The sequence below is a fragment of the Bubalus kerabau genome, chromosome 1 (assembly GCF_029407905.1).
Source record: "Bubalus kerabau isolate K-KA32 ecotype Philippines breed swamp buffalo chromosome 1, PCC_UOA_SB_1v2, whole genome shotgun sequence".
In the NCBI taxonomy this organism is placed as follows: Eukaryota; Metazoa; Chordata; class Mammalia; order Artiodactyla; family Bovidae; genus Bubalus; species Bubalus kerabau.
The window spans coordinates 125,764,608-125,781,511 of NC_073624.1; the positions used below are offsets into that span (position 1 = coordinate 125,764,608).

At 38.2% G+C, this 16,904-nt stretch overlaps 1 protein-coding gene across 1 annotated transcript in view; it reads left to right on the forward strand.

Annotated features, from left to right (window-relative positions):
- Positions 1–16,904, forward strand: part of LOC129654693 (formin-2-like) — a 77,013-nt gene that overhangs the window by 8,010 nt on the left and 52,099 nt on the right. The window contains 5 exon segments of the mRNA XM_055584217.1: positions 273–419; positions 4,480–4,539; positions 4,674–4,794; positions 7,337–7,429; positions 14,791–14,842. Coding sequence (XP_055440192.1) covers positions 273–419; positions 4,480–4,539; positions 4,674–4,794; positions 7,337–7,429; positions 14,791–14,842 — 473 coding nt within the window.

Here is a 16,904-nt window from a genome sequence, read left to right on the forward strand (position 1 = left end):
CTCATGTTACGGGTGTGTTTGGTTTCCTTGCAATTACACCACAGGAGCATCCTAGGCTGGTACCTCTCAGCTGGAGAAGCACAACCTGCATGCTGTTAGTGGTGCAGCTTTTTTAAAGTTATCTTTGGAGATGCTGTGCTTAAATATACCTAAAATGAGCACTGATGAAGTTCGGATATGACCCATAATTATTAGTATGATCTGAATATCTGCCACTGACTTAAGAAAATTTAAATAGTGAGTGAGAAATTCTTTTTTATACTGTTTTACAGACATTAAAACATGGCTCAGGGGTTATGCAGGTTTTGGGTTTGGTTCTTGCCTTTGGCAACTACATGAATGGTGGAAATAATACTCGGGGACAGGCAGACAGTTTTGGATTAGATATTCTCCCGAAGCTGAAAGATGTTAAAAGCAGTGTAAGTGTTTTGAGTGAGTGAATGTAGCAAACTGAGGAGTGGATGTCTGTTTTGTAATAAGTTGAACTGTAAACCGGTGTGATAAATGTTTATGCTCCAAGGCCAAAAGTTCTATTATGTTCTGAGCCGGATAAAGGCAATGCCCACCATATATTTGTGATCAAGAGAAGAATAATTTTCCTAAAGTGAGTAATTTTGAATCCTGTATCTAACAAATAATTGAATAGACAGTATTTTAAAAATAAAAATAATTATTTTTTGCTTTCTTTACCATGTCTGCTAATATTTATCTATTTGGATCTGAGGACTAGTTAATTTTCATGAATTAGACAGTATATCCATCACTTTCTTCTTCTCTCCATGTTAAGCAAGTGACCCCCAACAGGCCCAGATTTTAAAAACAAAACAAAGATGAGTGAAAATCACTCAGTTGTGTCTGACTCTTTGTGACCCCGTGCCCTATACAATCTGTGGAATTCTCCAGGCCAGAATACTGGAGTGGGTAGCCTTTCCCTTCTCCAGGGGATCTTTCCAACCCAGGGATCAAACTCAGGTCTCCTGCATTGCGGGTGGATTCTTTACTAGCTGAGCCACAAGGGAAGCCCAAGAATACTGGAGTGAGTAGTCTAACCCTTCTCCAGTGGATCTTTTCAACCTAGGAATTGAACCAGGATCTCCTGCATTGTAGGTGGATTCTTTACCAACTGAGCTATCAGAAAAGCCCAAAATTTAAAAGATGATTCTCAGAACCAATACAATATTGTAAAGTAATTAGCCTTCAATTAAAATAAATAAATTTAAATTAAAAATAAATAAATAAAAATAAAATAAAATAATAAAAAAGGATATCATACACACAAAAATAAAAGATGATTCTCTTTTTCTCCATATAATCCTCTCTTTGATATTGGTATATATGGGAACATCTAATCCCTCTTTGTGAAGCTTCTTTAATCTCTATTCTGTAGAAACAAATTCTATTATTTTCAAAGTTTACAATGTCAGACTTTAACCACTCTGGTGGTTTCCCTTATCTTATATTTCTACCAACACTCTCATAATCTCTTAGATGTTAATTTTAAGCAAACACAACTAGAGAGGTAGAATTTTTAAAAAATAATTAGGCTTCCTAAAGGATGTTCCCATGCCTACCAATATCAAGGAAAGGATTATATGGAGAAAAAGAGAATCATCTTTAAATTTTTTTTCTCCATATAATCTTCTTCTTGATACTGGTAGGCGTGGGAACATCTAAGCCCTTTTACAAGCATAATTATTTTTTTTTTAATTCTACTTCTCTAGTTCTCCAATATTCTTGCTGAAGAATCCCATGGATAGAGAAACCAGGCAGGCTACAGTCCACTGGGTCTCAAAGAGTCGGACATGACTGAAGTGACTTAGCATGCACACCCACAAGTTTAAGTGAACAATTGGCCTATAAAAATGAAAATATAGAGAATTGTCCTCCTAGATAAGAAAATAATAATAATAAGGAAATAATCTCCCTGACAGAAGGGAGATACTTATTTTGCTTTTTTCTGCCGGTCAACAACTCACTGGTTTATTTAGTCATTACACTCATATGTTCATTTGACATTCTTTTATCCAGCTTCTATGAAATGCCAGACACTGTATTTTTCCAAAATTGGGAAAAGCATAGTCCTTTCTTGGAACACCAACAGCATATAACTTTTGTGATTTTTATGGTTCTATTTGTTCAAATGCCTTTTTATTTATATGACACACATTTTCTCAGGAACCTTCAATATGTCAACCTGATAAATCACATTTATTCAAAATTTATTTATTCTTCTAAACACATGGTAGGTTTTGAATAGTTCTTTTTTGAAAAGATTTATTTATTTATTTTGTGCTGGGTCTTCGCTGCTGCACATGCAGTCTTTCTCTAACTTCAGTGAGCGGGGGCTACTCTCCAGTTGCAGTGCACGAGCTCCTCATTGCAGTGGTTTCTCTTGTTCTGCAGCGCGGGCTCCAGGTGTGCAGGCTTCAGTGGTTGCAGCTCTCAGGCTCTGGAACATGAGCTCAGTAGTTGTGGCACACGGGCTTAGACCCACATTCCACACCCATATTCCCATGTGCAGTCTTCCCAGATTGGGAATCCAACTGTGTCCCCTGCCTTGGAGTCTTAACCACTGGACCACCAGGGAAATACTGAATAGTTCTTAACAATTGATTGTTGGATTGAAACAAGTAATTTTTGCAAATAACATCAGAATATAAATATAATCAATAAAATGTTACTTCTAAAAAATGAATCTGAAATAGATTCTTATGGTTATAATTATATAAGGGATTATTTGTTTTTTGTTTTGGTTAATATATCTTATTTAATCCTCCTATAAGTTAAATTTCATTAATTTAAATAATTAAGAAATGATATGGATAGAAATAATCAAGAAGTAAGATTTTTTAATAATTTAACTTGCATTCTCACAAGGGCTATGCAAAGTCTATTTGGTTCTTTCTCTATAAAATAAAGATAACTATGTCTGTAGTTTCATAGACTTGCATGCATGGGACTGTTACTCAGATCACTCAGAATTACCTAGGCACTTAATAAGTGTTTTGTTAATTGACTGAGGTATTGCTGATCATTTCACTGATTTACAAGTTAGGAAAGACAAAGGAAGTTAGTTGCTTAAATCATTTTACAAGTAATCCTGCTTCTAATAAATATACTACTTTTGTTATTATAGCTATGTATTTCCATGTAATTGATGTATATAGTAAAATATGTTGTTGTTGTTGCTGCTTAGTTGTTAAGTCATGTCCAACCCTTTGCAAACCCATGAACAGTAGCCCACCAGGCTCCTCCGTCCATGGGATTTCCCAGGCAAGAATGCTGGAGTGAGCTGCCATTTCCTTCTCCAGGGGATTTTCCCCACCCAGGGATTGAACCCCTGTCTCCTGCATTGGCAGGTGGATTCTCTATTGCTGACTCACCAGGGAAGCCCATAGTGTGTTCAGGGAGTCTGTGTTGTGTTAACCACTCACTCATGTCCAACTCTTTGTGACCCTATGGACTTCAGCCCACCAGGCTCCTCTATCCATGTGATTTTCTAGGCAAGAACACTGGATTGGGTTGCCATTCCCTTCTCCAGGGGATCTTCCTGACCCAGGGATTGAACCCTCATCTCCTGCATTGGCAGGCGGGTTCTTTACCATCTGAGCCACCAGGGAAGGCCATCAGGGAATCTAATAGATATATTATCATATCCCATCAGATTTGTTTATAAAGGAATGTTGCTCTTTTTATCAATGAGGGGAAAGTCATGGTTAGATTGAATATTCCAGAAAACGAGTTTTTATTATAGGGTATGTTTTAAAAAAACATGTATTTGGTTTCACACATCCCAATTATCTAGTATTTATTTTGAGAATTAAAAAAATATATATTAATGCCTCTAAATGTGCCAGAAAAGAAGGTAGAAAGCTCTTATGTGAAGACTGTTAGATATGAAGCAGTTTTTCTTCTTTAGAACTATATACATTGCATTTTTATAGCTGCATAGATACTAATTCTTGAATCTCAGTTGCTGACATAAGTTATAACATGAATTTGCATTCTTAAAGCTCCAGCTTACTTGAGATAATACTTAACTTTTAAATTTTCTTAATCTACTTAGTAATAAACCTCAGTCAATCTTCCTGTTGGAGTGGTCCCTACTGGTTCAGCCATACAGAAATGCTGGTGCTATTTAGTCATTTCTGTTTAGATAGTAGTTGTACCTGTTAATAATAAGAAATAAAATTGATGAATTAATTTTCTGGTTGAGGAGGGTGAAAGCAGGAAGGTGTGTACAACTGAGACAACCCTCGAAACAGCTGTGCTTCCACCTGGGGCGCAGGTGGGAACAGAGGGGGGAGGACAAGACCATCGGGGCCATTAAACTAAAGGGACATGAAACAGAGGACGTCTCCTTTCATCCTAAATATTCTCATCTACATGCGTGGGTTTACTGGGATGAATTTTATTTAACGCTGTATATTTAGTCATTTTAAAAAATGTGTTCCTACTCACTTTGGTCTCTCTGCCTAGGACAATAGCAGAAGCCTGTTGTCATATATCGTGTCATATTATCTTCGCAATTTTGATGAGGTGAGATAACGTTCACAGAGTCACATTCTGTTATTCCCTGTTGCTGAGCGATGTGGTCGTGTTTCGTGTCGTTTGTCATTGCTGCTGCTGCTCTGTCCTCATTTACGTAACTGTCTGTGCTTCCTGCTGACCAGGACGCTGGGAAAGAGCAGTGTGTGTTTCCGCTGCCCGAACCCCAGGACCTCTTTCAGGCCTCGCAGATGAAGTTTGAAGATTTTCAAAAAGACCTCAGAAAACTCAAGAAAGACCTGAGAGGTAACTTACAATGTTAAGGAAACTCAGTTGTTATTTATGCTTCTTTAATGAGAGAACAGATTTTTCAGTGTTTCTAAAGAAGGTAAAAATCAGTGTAAATAAACATTTTCATATGTGGCAAAAGAAAAATTTTACAAGTAATCTTATTCTTTTATTGTTTAAAAAGTTATGTGTATTAGAATTCTGGTTATTTAATCACATCTTGGTTATTTGAATAGCAGCCTTTTTCATCAGGCACAAATTTTATTGTCTTATTTTCACTTTATGTTCAAGAATATTTGTACATTTATCATATCTTGTTAAAAGACACATATTTCCTCCCCACCTGCCCTTGGTATACTTGCCTAAGATTTTGTGGCATGTGAACTTTCCCAGGAAGAAAACATTTTTTCATGTATTAGGTAAAAAAAAAAAAAAAAAGATGCATGTGTAAAGCTTTATTGTTATTGTTCAGTTGGTAAGTCGTGTCTGACTCTGTGACTCCATGGACTGCCGCACACCAGGCTTTCCTGTCCTTGACTGTCTCTCAGTTTGCCCACACGCATGTCCACTGCGGTTCCCAAGTGGCACTAGTGGTACAGAACCCACCGACAATGCAGGAGACAGAATAGATGCAGCTTCGATCCCTGGGTTGGGAAGATCGCCTGGAGAAGAGCATGGCAGTCCACTCCAGTATTCTTGCCTGGAGAACCCCCATGGACAGAGAAGACTGGCTGGATACAGTCCATAGTGTCTCAAAGAGTCAGACACCACTGAAGCAACTTAGCACACAGGCTCGCGTGTCCATTGAGTTGGTGATGCCATCCAACCATCTCATCTCCGTCACCCCTTTTCTTACTGCCCTCAGTCTTTCCAGCATCAGGGTCTTTTCCAATGAGTCAGCTCTTCGCATCAGGTGCCCAAAGTATTGGAGCTTCAGCTTCAGCATCAGTCCCTCCAGTGAATATTCAGGATTGATTTCCTTTAAACTGACCGGTTTAATCTCCTTGGTGTCCAACATACTCTTAGGATTCTTCTCAACTGTTAGTTGAGAAGCCTTAGATCATTTTGAAGAGACTTTGAAATTCTTCAAAATGGTAAATTTAAAGTAATGCACAAAAGCAAATAGTTTACAATTTTTTATTTTTTGTAAATAAAAATCCTTTCATCTGTCCTACCTTTATAAATGGGGTACAGTTGGCTTATAATATTATTATTAGTTTCAGGTGTACAACTTAATGATGACAAACGTCCATATAGTCAAACTATGGTCTTTCCAGTGATCATATACAGACATGAGAGTTGGACCATAAAGAAGGCTGCTGCTGCTAAGTCGCTTCAGTCATGCCCGACTCTGTGCGACCCCATATACGGCAGCCCACAAGGCTCCCCGGTCCCTGGGATTCTCCAGGTAAGAACACTGGAGTGGGTTGCCATTTCCTCCTCCAATGCATGAAAGTGAAAAGTGAAAGTGAGGTCGCTCAGTCGTGTCCAACTCTGAGCGACCCCATGGACTCAATGAAGCCTACCAGGCTCCTCTGTCCATGGGATTTTCCAGGCAAGAGTACTGGAGTGGGGTGCCATCGCCTTCTCCAAAAGAATGGTGGATTCATTTTGATATTTGGCAAAACTAATACAATTATGTAAAGTTTAAAAATAAAATAAAATTTTTTTTAAAAAGGCCAAAAAAATAAATAAATAAAATAAGGCTGAGCACCGAAGAATTGATGTTTTCAAATTGCAGTGGTGGAGAAGACTTTTAAGAGTCCCTCGGAAAGCAAGGAGACCAAACCAGCCAATCCTAAAGGATATCAACCCTGAATATTCATTGGAGGGACTGATACTGAAGCTGAAGCTACAATACTTTGGCCACCTGATATGAACAGCCAATTCATTGGAAGAGACCCTGAGGGTGGGAAAGATTGAGGGCAGGAGGAGAAGGGAATGACAGAGATGAGATGGTTGGATTCCATCACGGATTTAATGGACATGAACTTGGGCAAACTCTAGGAGATAGTGAGGGTCGGGGAAGCCTGGCGAACTGCAGTCCATGGTGTCACAAAGAGATGGATACAACTTCGTGACTGAACAACAACAAAATTTTCATATATTATACACCAGTGTATTACAGTGTTATATTCCCCATGCTGTACCTTGCATCCCTATGACTTATTTATTTTGTAACTGGCAGTTTGTACCTCTTTAATCCCTTTCACCTGTTTCACTCACCTACTTTATCTTCTTTTCATGAAGTTTCATGGAGCTTTGTATGGTCACAGATAGTTACTAGACTCACCATGGTATTCATTTCATAATGTATTTAAATGTTGAATCACTGTTGTATACCTGAAACTAACATAATGTTGTACATCAACTATAATATTTTTAATTTCTTTTTATAATCCCCTAGAGTGAAGCTTTGATGATAGGCTTCTTTTGACACCATTGGATGCTGACATTTGTCAGTTATCATGGTTAACAGGATTTCATAAAACGATTTGTAATTGTTTTAATGCTCCATTAGCAGTGTGCCATTCTGAACACTGTCTCTCTTTAATTTCAGCCTGTGAAGTTGAAGCAGGGAAAGTTTACCAAGTGTCCTCAAAAGAGCACATCCAACCTTTCAAAGAAAACATGGAACAATTTATTATTCAAAGTAAATTCTGAAAAGATGCTGCACTTCCCTCCCTGCTCAGCAGAAAGGTAGAAGGCATTTTGAAAAATAGGCATTGGTTTAAAAGGAATTATTTTAACATCACAGAAAAATAAATTATGTTGTATCATAAATCACACAGTTGTGACAGATGAGCAAGTAGCTAAACATGCTGTTCAACTTGGTATTTGCTTTATCAAAACATTGTGCTACAAAACAAAGTACATTGATGATTTTCTGATCTTTAAAACATTATATTCTATTTTTATAGGATGTATAAATACTCCTGGATATTTAACACATTTTCCCCAAGGACCATAAAAGCTTTATAAATATTATATTCTTTATTCTTCCTATATCCCTATGAAATAAGCAGCAGTGGAAAATTTCAAGCAATATTAAAGGAACAAAAAATTTTAATAGGAAAAATCTATTAATCTATTGCTGTTTGAATTCCTTGAAACATGATTATATCAAAGGACTCACTACTCCACACATTTCTGCTTTGGAATGTTGCATATCTTCTGAAGATCAGATCTGTATGAAGCTGTGCTCTGGGGAGGCTCTCCTAGTTCAGGAATTCTCCAGAGACTGATGTGGCCTGAGACTGAAGCCAAGCAGTGCTCTGGAGACTGGCTTCATCTTCTGTCGTTTTACAGGTTGTTCAGGCGTCTGTAATGATGATAACCCAGTGAATGAGTTATACTGGAATTTGATTAAACATTATTTATCTCATGTTTCCATACAAATAGTAAATTCTTTTCTTCTAATTCTGTGAAAAATGCTATAGTTTCATAGGGATTGTATTGAATCTGTAGATGCCTTTGGGTGGTATGGTTATTTTGACAACATTGATTCTTCCGATCTAGGAGCATGGTATCTCTCCATCTGTTACTGTCATCTTTGACTTCTTTCATCAGTATCTTACAGTTTTTGGAGTATAAGTCTTTTGCCTCCTTGGGTAGGTTTGCTTCTAGATATTTTATTCTTTTTGATGTGATTGTAAATTATATTGTTTCCTTAATTTCTCTTTCTGATCTTTCACTATTAGTGTATAGGAATGCTAGAGATTTCTGTGTTTTAATTTTGTAGTTTGCAACTCTACCAAATTCATTGGTGAGCTCTGGTTTTCTGTCAACATCATTAGGATTTTCTATGAATAGTATCATGTCATCTGCAAACAGTGACATTTTACTTCTTTTCCTTTTTCATTTTTATTATTAAATTTAAAAATATGACTATATGTATTTTTAGATATTTTATATTACATATAACTTATTTTATATATAATAGAAACATAGCATATTTATGTACATATGTATGTACACATACATATATTTTTTCACATTTTATATTCATTTCATTTCTAAAACAAGATAAATATATTCTCATTATTTGCCATCATTATGTTCTACAAGGTTGCCACAAACACTGATTTAGTAAGTACTGGACCACTGTTCCTAGCAGTAAAGACAGTTCTTCAAGCCTCTGGTCACATTTTGGTCTCATTTCATCAACCAACCAAAGTACAATCTTGCTTTATGTGTGTTCATGTTTGAATACACCTTCTTTACTATACTGCTAATTCATTAATATCAAACTCACAGCCAAGTCTGACAGCCCCTGAGTGAAGCTTACCCAGCACATGTATTTTCTCCATAAGGCACACCATAACCTCCTCAGGTTTAGGGCACTAGGTAGCTCTGCACCTACATGCTTGTGGACTGTTTAAAAAGAGAGATTACCAGGAAAGAAGGAGGTAAAAAGATGCCAAACTGCGTCCCACTAGACTGAGAAAAGGACACTTGTACAGGATGAGACTTGGAATAAAGCAGAGCCACACTGTATTCAGCCTTAACCAGGAACATGTGCCTGGTGACTCAGACTTTTCAATGTTCTGCATACATCTGTGAGCAACTACAAAGGCACTGCGCTTGTTTATTTTGGAATTAAAATCAATTTTAATGAATTGGCAACTTCACAAATACAGAATCCATGAATGATGAGGATCACCTTTGAAAGGTTATGTATGTATAACATAAATAAGGGCAAGTGTGTATGCATGTGAAATACTGGGCTCGATGAATCACAAGCTGGAGTCAAAATTCCTGGATATGCAGCCTTGGATATGCAGTATGATACCACTCAAATGGCAGAAAGTGAAGAGGAACTAAAGAGCCTCTTGATGAAGGTGAAAGAGGAGAGTGAAAAAGCTGGCTTGAAACTCAACATTCAGAAAACCAGGATCATGACATCTGGTCCCATCACTTCATGGCAGATAGAAGAGGAAAAAATGGAAACAGTGACAGATTTTATTTTCATGGGCTCCAAGACATGATACTATACATAGAAAATCCTAATGATGCTTCCAGAAAACCAGAGCTCACCAATGAATTTGATAAAGTTGCAAGTTACAAAATTAATACACAGAAATCTCTTGCATTCCTACATACTAATAATGAAAGATCACTGCCAACAATGACCGGATCCATGAAATTTAAAAGATGCTTGCTTCTTGGAAGGAAAGTTATGACAAACCTAGACACTATATTAAAAAAGAAAGACATCATTTGCCAACAAAGGTCTGTATAATCTGTGATATTTGGACCATTAAGAAGGCTGAGTGTCAAAGAATTGATGCTTTTGAATTGTGGTGCTGGAGAAGACTTTTGAGAGTCCCTTGGACTGCAAAAAGATCAAACCAGTCAATCCTAAAGGAAATCAGTCCTGAATATTCATTGGAAGGACTGTTACTGCAACTGAAGCTCCAATGCTTTGGCCACCTGATGTGAAGAGCCAACTCATTGGAGAAGACCCTGATGCTAGGAGAGATTGAGGGCAGGAGGAGAAGGGGGTGGCAGAGGATAAATTAGTTAGCTAGCATCACCAACTCAATGGACACGAATGTGAGCAAACTCCAGGAGATAGTGAAAAACAGAAGAGCCTGCATGCTGCAGTCCACAGGGTCCCAAAGAGATGGACATGACTCATTGGAAAAGACGCTGATGCTGGGAAAGATTGAAGGCGAGAAGAGAAGGGGAGGACAGAGGATGAGGTGGTTGGATGGCATCAACAACTCGATGGACATGAGTTTGAGTAAATTCCGGGAGTTGGTGACGGACAGGGAGGCCTGGCATGCTGCAGTCCATGGGGTTACAAAGAGTCGGACACAACTGAGCAACTGAACTGAACTGAACCAGTCTGACCCACTACAGCTTTTTGAATACTGGAAAAACCATTACATCTGAGAAGTATGCTCAGCAATTTGATGAGACGCTCCAAAAACTGCAATGCCCACAGCTGGAATTGGTCCACAGAAAGGGCCTAATTCTTCTCCATGACAATTCCTGACCACATGTTGTACAACCAATGCTTCAAAGGTTGAATAAATTAAGCTCTGAAGTTTTGCCTCACCTGCTGTATTCACCTGACATCTCGCCAACCAACTTTTACTTCTTCAAGCATCTTGACAACTTTTTGCAGGGAATATGCTTCCACAACCAGCAGGATTCAGAAAATGCTTTCCAAGAGTTCATCAAATCCCAAAGCATAGATTTTTATGCCTTAGGAATAAACAAACTTATTTCTCATTGGCAAAAATGTGTTGATTGTAATGGCTCCTATTTTGATTAATAAAGATGTATTTGAGCCTAGTTATAATAATTTAAAATTCATGGTCTTAAACTGCAATTATCCACTCCAGTATTCTTGCCCAGAGAATCCTGTGGACAGAGGAGCCTGGTGGGCTGCTGTCCATAGGGTCTCACAGAGTCGGACACAACGGAAGCAACTTAGCATACATGCATGCATTGGAGAAGGAAATGGCAACCCACTCCAGTGTTCTTGCCTGGAGAATCCCAGGGACAGAAGAGCCTAGTGGGCTGCCACCTATGGGGTCGCACAGAGTCGATCACAACTGAAGCAACTTAGCAGCAGCAGCAGCAGCAACCTAATAAAAAACACAGTTGGTCTAAGATTTTGGTCACTGCATATAATTAATTTGAGTGCCCCCTAAATGAATGACAGAGTTATCTAAAAAATACCTTAATTTTTACTACTTTAGTAACATTTTATTTTAGTTTGGTTGGTTTCATCCTTACAAACTAAAGAAACACATCCAGCATTTGTCACTAAGTTAACATCTTGTATGTGCATGCTAAGTCACTTCAGTCATGTTAGAGTCTTTGTGACCCTATGGACTATAGCCCACCAGGATCCTCTCTCCGTGGGATTCTCCAGGCAAGAATACTGGAATGAGTTGCCATGCCCTCCTCTAGGGACCGAACCCATGTCTCTTACGTGTCCTGCATTGACAAGCAGGTTCTTCTCACATCACTTGGGAAGCCCAAGTTAACCTCATAAGTGTGCTTAAAAGATTGTGATAACAAAATGTTGATAGTGTTTTTCTGCAAGCAGTGTGTTGAGAAATGGTAGCTCAGTGTCTCCGAAATCCGAAATGCACCCCAAGTTTCCAGAAAATTTTTTATTTCTTTTTTTTTTTTTTTTTTGGCTGCATTGGGTCTTAGTTGTGGCATATGGGATCTTAGTTCCCTGACCAAGGATTGAACCATGTCCCTTCATTGCAGGGTGGATTCTTATCCACTGGACCAACAAGGAAGTCCCAAGTTTTTTATTTCTAAGATTGCCCTACAAAAGAGAATCATTTCTCATAGGACTTTATCAAAGCTGATTCCAGCTGAGAAAACAACTCCTTTTAGCTTCAAAATCATGTTTAGAAAAAATGGAAAACAGAGTAATTTAAAGTATTTCCTCCTATCCCAATTTGGTTTTATGGTTGTAATATGGCTATTAGGTTTGGACGGAGATCCTGTTTTTGTTTTATTCCTTTAGTAAGAATCATTCTTCTGCCACATTGAACTGCAGTGTTTATTCAGTAAAACTTGCTCATACAATAAAGCCAAAGCTGTTTTAGTATACATCACAAGGAATCATTATGAATAACTGAAACTCACTTCATTCCACTCACAACTAGTTAGGGGCTTATATTATGTAAAAAGCTGTTAAGTATCTGTTTTCTTTATCTGCACATAATGTTGAAGCATGATACAATAGCAGTTGGTGTATTCAGTTAAACATTATTATGTACTGTATCACTTTAGGATTTCAAGAGCTTGAAATCCAACATTTTCAAAGAATATTTATGTAGCCCCTACTAATTATTGGGGGCACTATGCTAAATATTTTGTATATGTTAACAGATTAATCTATTTGCCTAAGATTCTGTGTGTGTTAGTCACTCAGTTGTGTCCGACTCTTTGCAACCCGTTGGACTGTAGCCCACCAGGCTCCTCTGTCCCTGGGATTTTCCAGGCAAGAATACTGGAGTGGATTGCCATCTCCTTCTCCAGGGGATCTTCCTGACCCAGGGATTAAACCCGGGGCTTCCTTGAGGGCTCAGCAGGTAAAAAATCCACCTGCAAAGTGGGAGATCTGGGTTCAAACCCTGGGTTGGGAAGATTCCCTAGAGAAGGAAAAGGCTACTCACTCCACTATTCTGACTGGAGAATCCCATGGACTGTATAGTCCATGGGGTCGCAAAGAGTCAGACACAACTGAGCGACTTTCACTTTCTTTCTCCTGTATTGCAAGGAGGCTCTTTACCGTCTGAGCCACCAGGGAAGCCTAAGATTACAAAGCTAATTTCAGAGGCAGAATCAGAATAGAATACACATCACTGGAATCTCATTCTAGGGTGTTTTAAATTTCATAAATAATTTACTCGGTGCATCTAGAATAGTCCAAAAAATTTCATCCTTTCTCATTCTTAAATTCTATATTTTACAAAAGGAAAAAATGACGCAAGGGCAATTGGAAGAACGTCCTTCCTGAAAGTGTTATGCTTTGTGTTGCTTTGTTGTTTTTCTCTTAAACTTTTCTGTGGTTCTAGAATTACTTCTGGAAACAAACCATTTCATACAGCAGCCCAAAGCAGATTTTGTAAGTAAATAGGTTAACATTGGAGACTTTTCAAAGTGAAGTCATGGAACATCTATCCTGTTTCATAATATGGCTAATGATTGACCTGTAGCTTTATGGAAGCAGTCTAAAAAACCAGAAGGGAAAGGGGAAACATACCTCTGCTACCATCTCCCAGGATTGCTGTTAAATTCAGGCAGTCCTGTAGAGGGCCTGCATAACACTCCACACTGGCTTTGCAGACGTGTCCAGACCTTCAAACAAACAGTCTTGAGATTGTGAAACAGCTCCCGAAGCTGGCAACTGTTTAAGTCGTGATGCAGTCACTGACATTTCCCAAGTGGCCACAGGTTTGATTTCATGCCCAGTTCCAATATTTATAATCATTTTGCCCTGCTCCTTTCTGTCTTTTAATTTTTACAAATGGCTGCAAGTGTGCCTCCAAAGGAAATGATTATGAAAATATAACTTCTTTCACTAGCTCCAGGGTGGTTTTTTTCTTTGATTTTTTTCATTTTTTTGTCCAGTAGCTCAGTGATTTTCAAACTGTGTGTCACAGATAATTAGTGAAGAATGAAATGAATTTAGTGGGTCACAACTACATTTTGAGATCTAGGGGAATTGACTAAAAATATTATTAAAAGCACTGTAAGAAGTGGGAGTATATTTTAAACTTCTGTGCCAAATATGTGTGTATGTATATAAAGTAATACATAAATTCCTAGAATGCTTACTGGCCAGTGAAAGTCATTGCCATACATACTTTATGTGATGGGAGTTTCTGTGTTATTTTAAACAATTTTAAAATAATGATGTAATCCCTTTCCCAAATTTGATCTTTGGGTTTGTGTCCAGCTACCATTCTTTATTTCTAGACAAATCTAGTAGCAAATCAGTGGGTGCACTGTCATGTCATCACTTGAAGTTAGGAGAAAGTATTAGTATTTTATCCTATGTCTGCATAGAAGTGAGCTCTGGATCTACTCAGTTGTGATCTGATGTGGAGAGCACTGGTAAAGATCATTCCATATCTTTTCTATTTAGGTTTTTACTTGGTTTTCAGACCTTTGCTTGAGAGAATTGTTTTCAACTAATTATTGGTATTAAAATCATCGACAGACAAATTTGATGTGAATATCAAGTTATTTGGTATTTTATTTTCTCAGGTTAATGTGACTAATTTAAAGAAATTACTTAGAAAGTAGTATTAACTTAATGAAAATTAAATATAACCTATTCAATCATATCTATTCATAGATTTTAAATAAAATTCTATAAGTATATTCCAATAAATTTTTTTAAAAATAAACTTTTGGTGGAGTGCATTAGCATTAATGTATTGAAATATATTTCATATTATTTGATCTATTTTAAGATGGTTATAACCATTTATCATATCTCATCTATTTCTTTTCTTATATTTTCAGCTAAAATTGACCAAGAAGCAGAGGAGAACTCACTGACAGAGACTCATAAGTGGTGAGAAATTACTTTCCTTTAATATTTGTTCTCAGAGTAGGCTTATAAAGCATTTAATGTGCTTCATCTTAAGGAGTCAATCAGTAGCTCAGTTTTTATTTTCAAGCATAAAAGAAACTAACAGTGTACTTTAATTATACATTGGATTTCTGACTTTTATTTTTATAATTCTGGATGATATATAATCCTGTTATATCAAATTATTGTGACTAGATAGCTTATTAGCACCTTCTCTTTAGAATAGGTTTTATGGCTGTGGAAATACACCAGAAAGGAAGACAGCAGGAAACTATTTCAAGAAAAAGTGTGAAGGGTTTGGTTACAGGACATGAGTTTCCATGTGCGAAAGCAGAATTCAGTGGGCCCCTGAGCCCCCTTGCAGGGCCCTCACTTTCACAGTAGAGGTTTGCCATCATCAGTTCAGTTCAGTCTCTCAGTCGTGTCTGACTCTTTGCGACCCCATGGACTGCAGCATGTCAGGCCTCCCTGTCCATCACCAGCTCCCGGAGTTTACTTAAACTCATGTCCATCCAACCGTCTCATCCTCTGTCCTCCCCCTCTCGTCCCACCTCCAATCTTTCCCAGCATCAGGGTCTTTTCCAAAGAGTCAGTTCTTAGCATCAGGTGGCCAAAGTATTGGAGTTTCAGCTTCAGCATCAGTCCTTCCAATGAATATTCAAAACTGATTTCCTTTAGTATGGACAAGTTGGATCTCCTTGCAGTCCAAGGGACTCTCAAGAGTCTTCTGCAACAGCATGGTTCAAAAGCATCAATTCTTTGGCGCTCAGCTCTCTTTATTGTCCAACTCTCACATCCATACGTGACTACTGGAAAAACCATTGCTTTGACTAGATGGACCTTTGTCAGCAAAGTAATGTCTCTGCCTTTTAATATGTTGTCTAGGTTTGTCATAGCTTTTCTTCCAAGGAGCAAGCATCTTTTAATTTCATGGCTGCAGTCACCATCTGCAGTGATTTTGGAGCGCCAGAAACGAAAGTTTGTCACTGTTTCCACTGTTTCCCCATCTATTTGCCATGAAGTGATGGAACTGGATGCCATAATCTTCATTTTTTGAATGTTGAGTTTTAAGCCAGCTTTTTCATCCTCCTCTTTCACTTTCATCAAGAGACTCTTCAGTTCTTCTTTGCTTTCTTCCATAAGGGTGGTGTCATCTGCATTTCTGAAGTTATTGATATTTCTCCTGGCAATCTTGATTCCAGCTTGTGTTTCATCCAGCCCGGCATTTCACATGATGTACTCTGCATATAAGTCAAGTAAGCAGGGTGACAGTATACAACCTTGACATACTCCTTTCCCAATTTGCAACCAGTCTGTTGTTCCATGTCCAGTTCTAACTGTTGCTTCTTGACCCACATACAGATTTCTCAGGAGGCAGGTAAGGTGGTCTGGTATTCCCATCTCTTTAAGAATTTTCTACAGTTCCCCAGAGAGAGAGAGAGAGAGAGATTGATTTTAAGGAATTTGCTCACAACAGTGGCTGCCTGACTTCATTTTATAAACAGTTATCCCTCCATCATGATTTTAGTCCGTCATCACAGCAGAGCTGGCCTTCCTCATTATCCTCTGCAGTTGACCCTGTATTGGGGCAATGGTGTTCTTATAACAAGACCTTTAGTTTTACTTTGCACCTCACCAGAGACCAAGTGAAAAATTGGTGGGAGATGTATGTGATGTAATTTCTAGAACAAGTTGAGAGTCATTTACAGACTGTGATAGCTGAGTTGGGCTATAAATGTCCTGGGCATCTTTTCTACACCAAAAGAGAAGGTCCCCAAAGGTCTTGAGGCCATGTGTAGTTGCGTATTCCCACCAAGGTTGCTATGAAGGAGGGCGGCCAGTGAGGTGCGAGGGCCCTGATGGTCCATCTTGAATGGCACCTGGGAAGCCACACCATGTGCCTAGACCAGCTTCCTTAGCCTTCCTCCACCGTCCGGGGTTGTAGGGATGGAATGCGTTGCTCTTTGCAGTATGCATAATTTTTTTAAGTGTGAACAGTAAAAGATTTTTCTAGAAAAGGGTAGTCACATGAAAATGTGTTGTA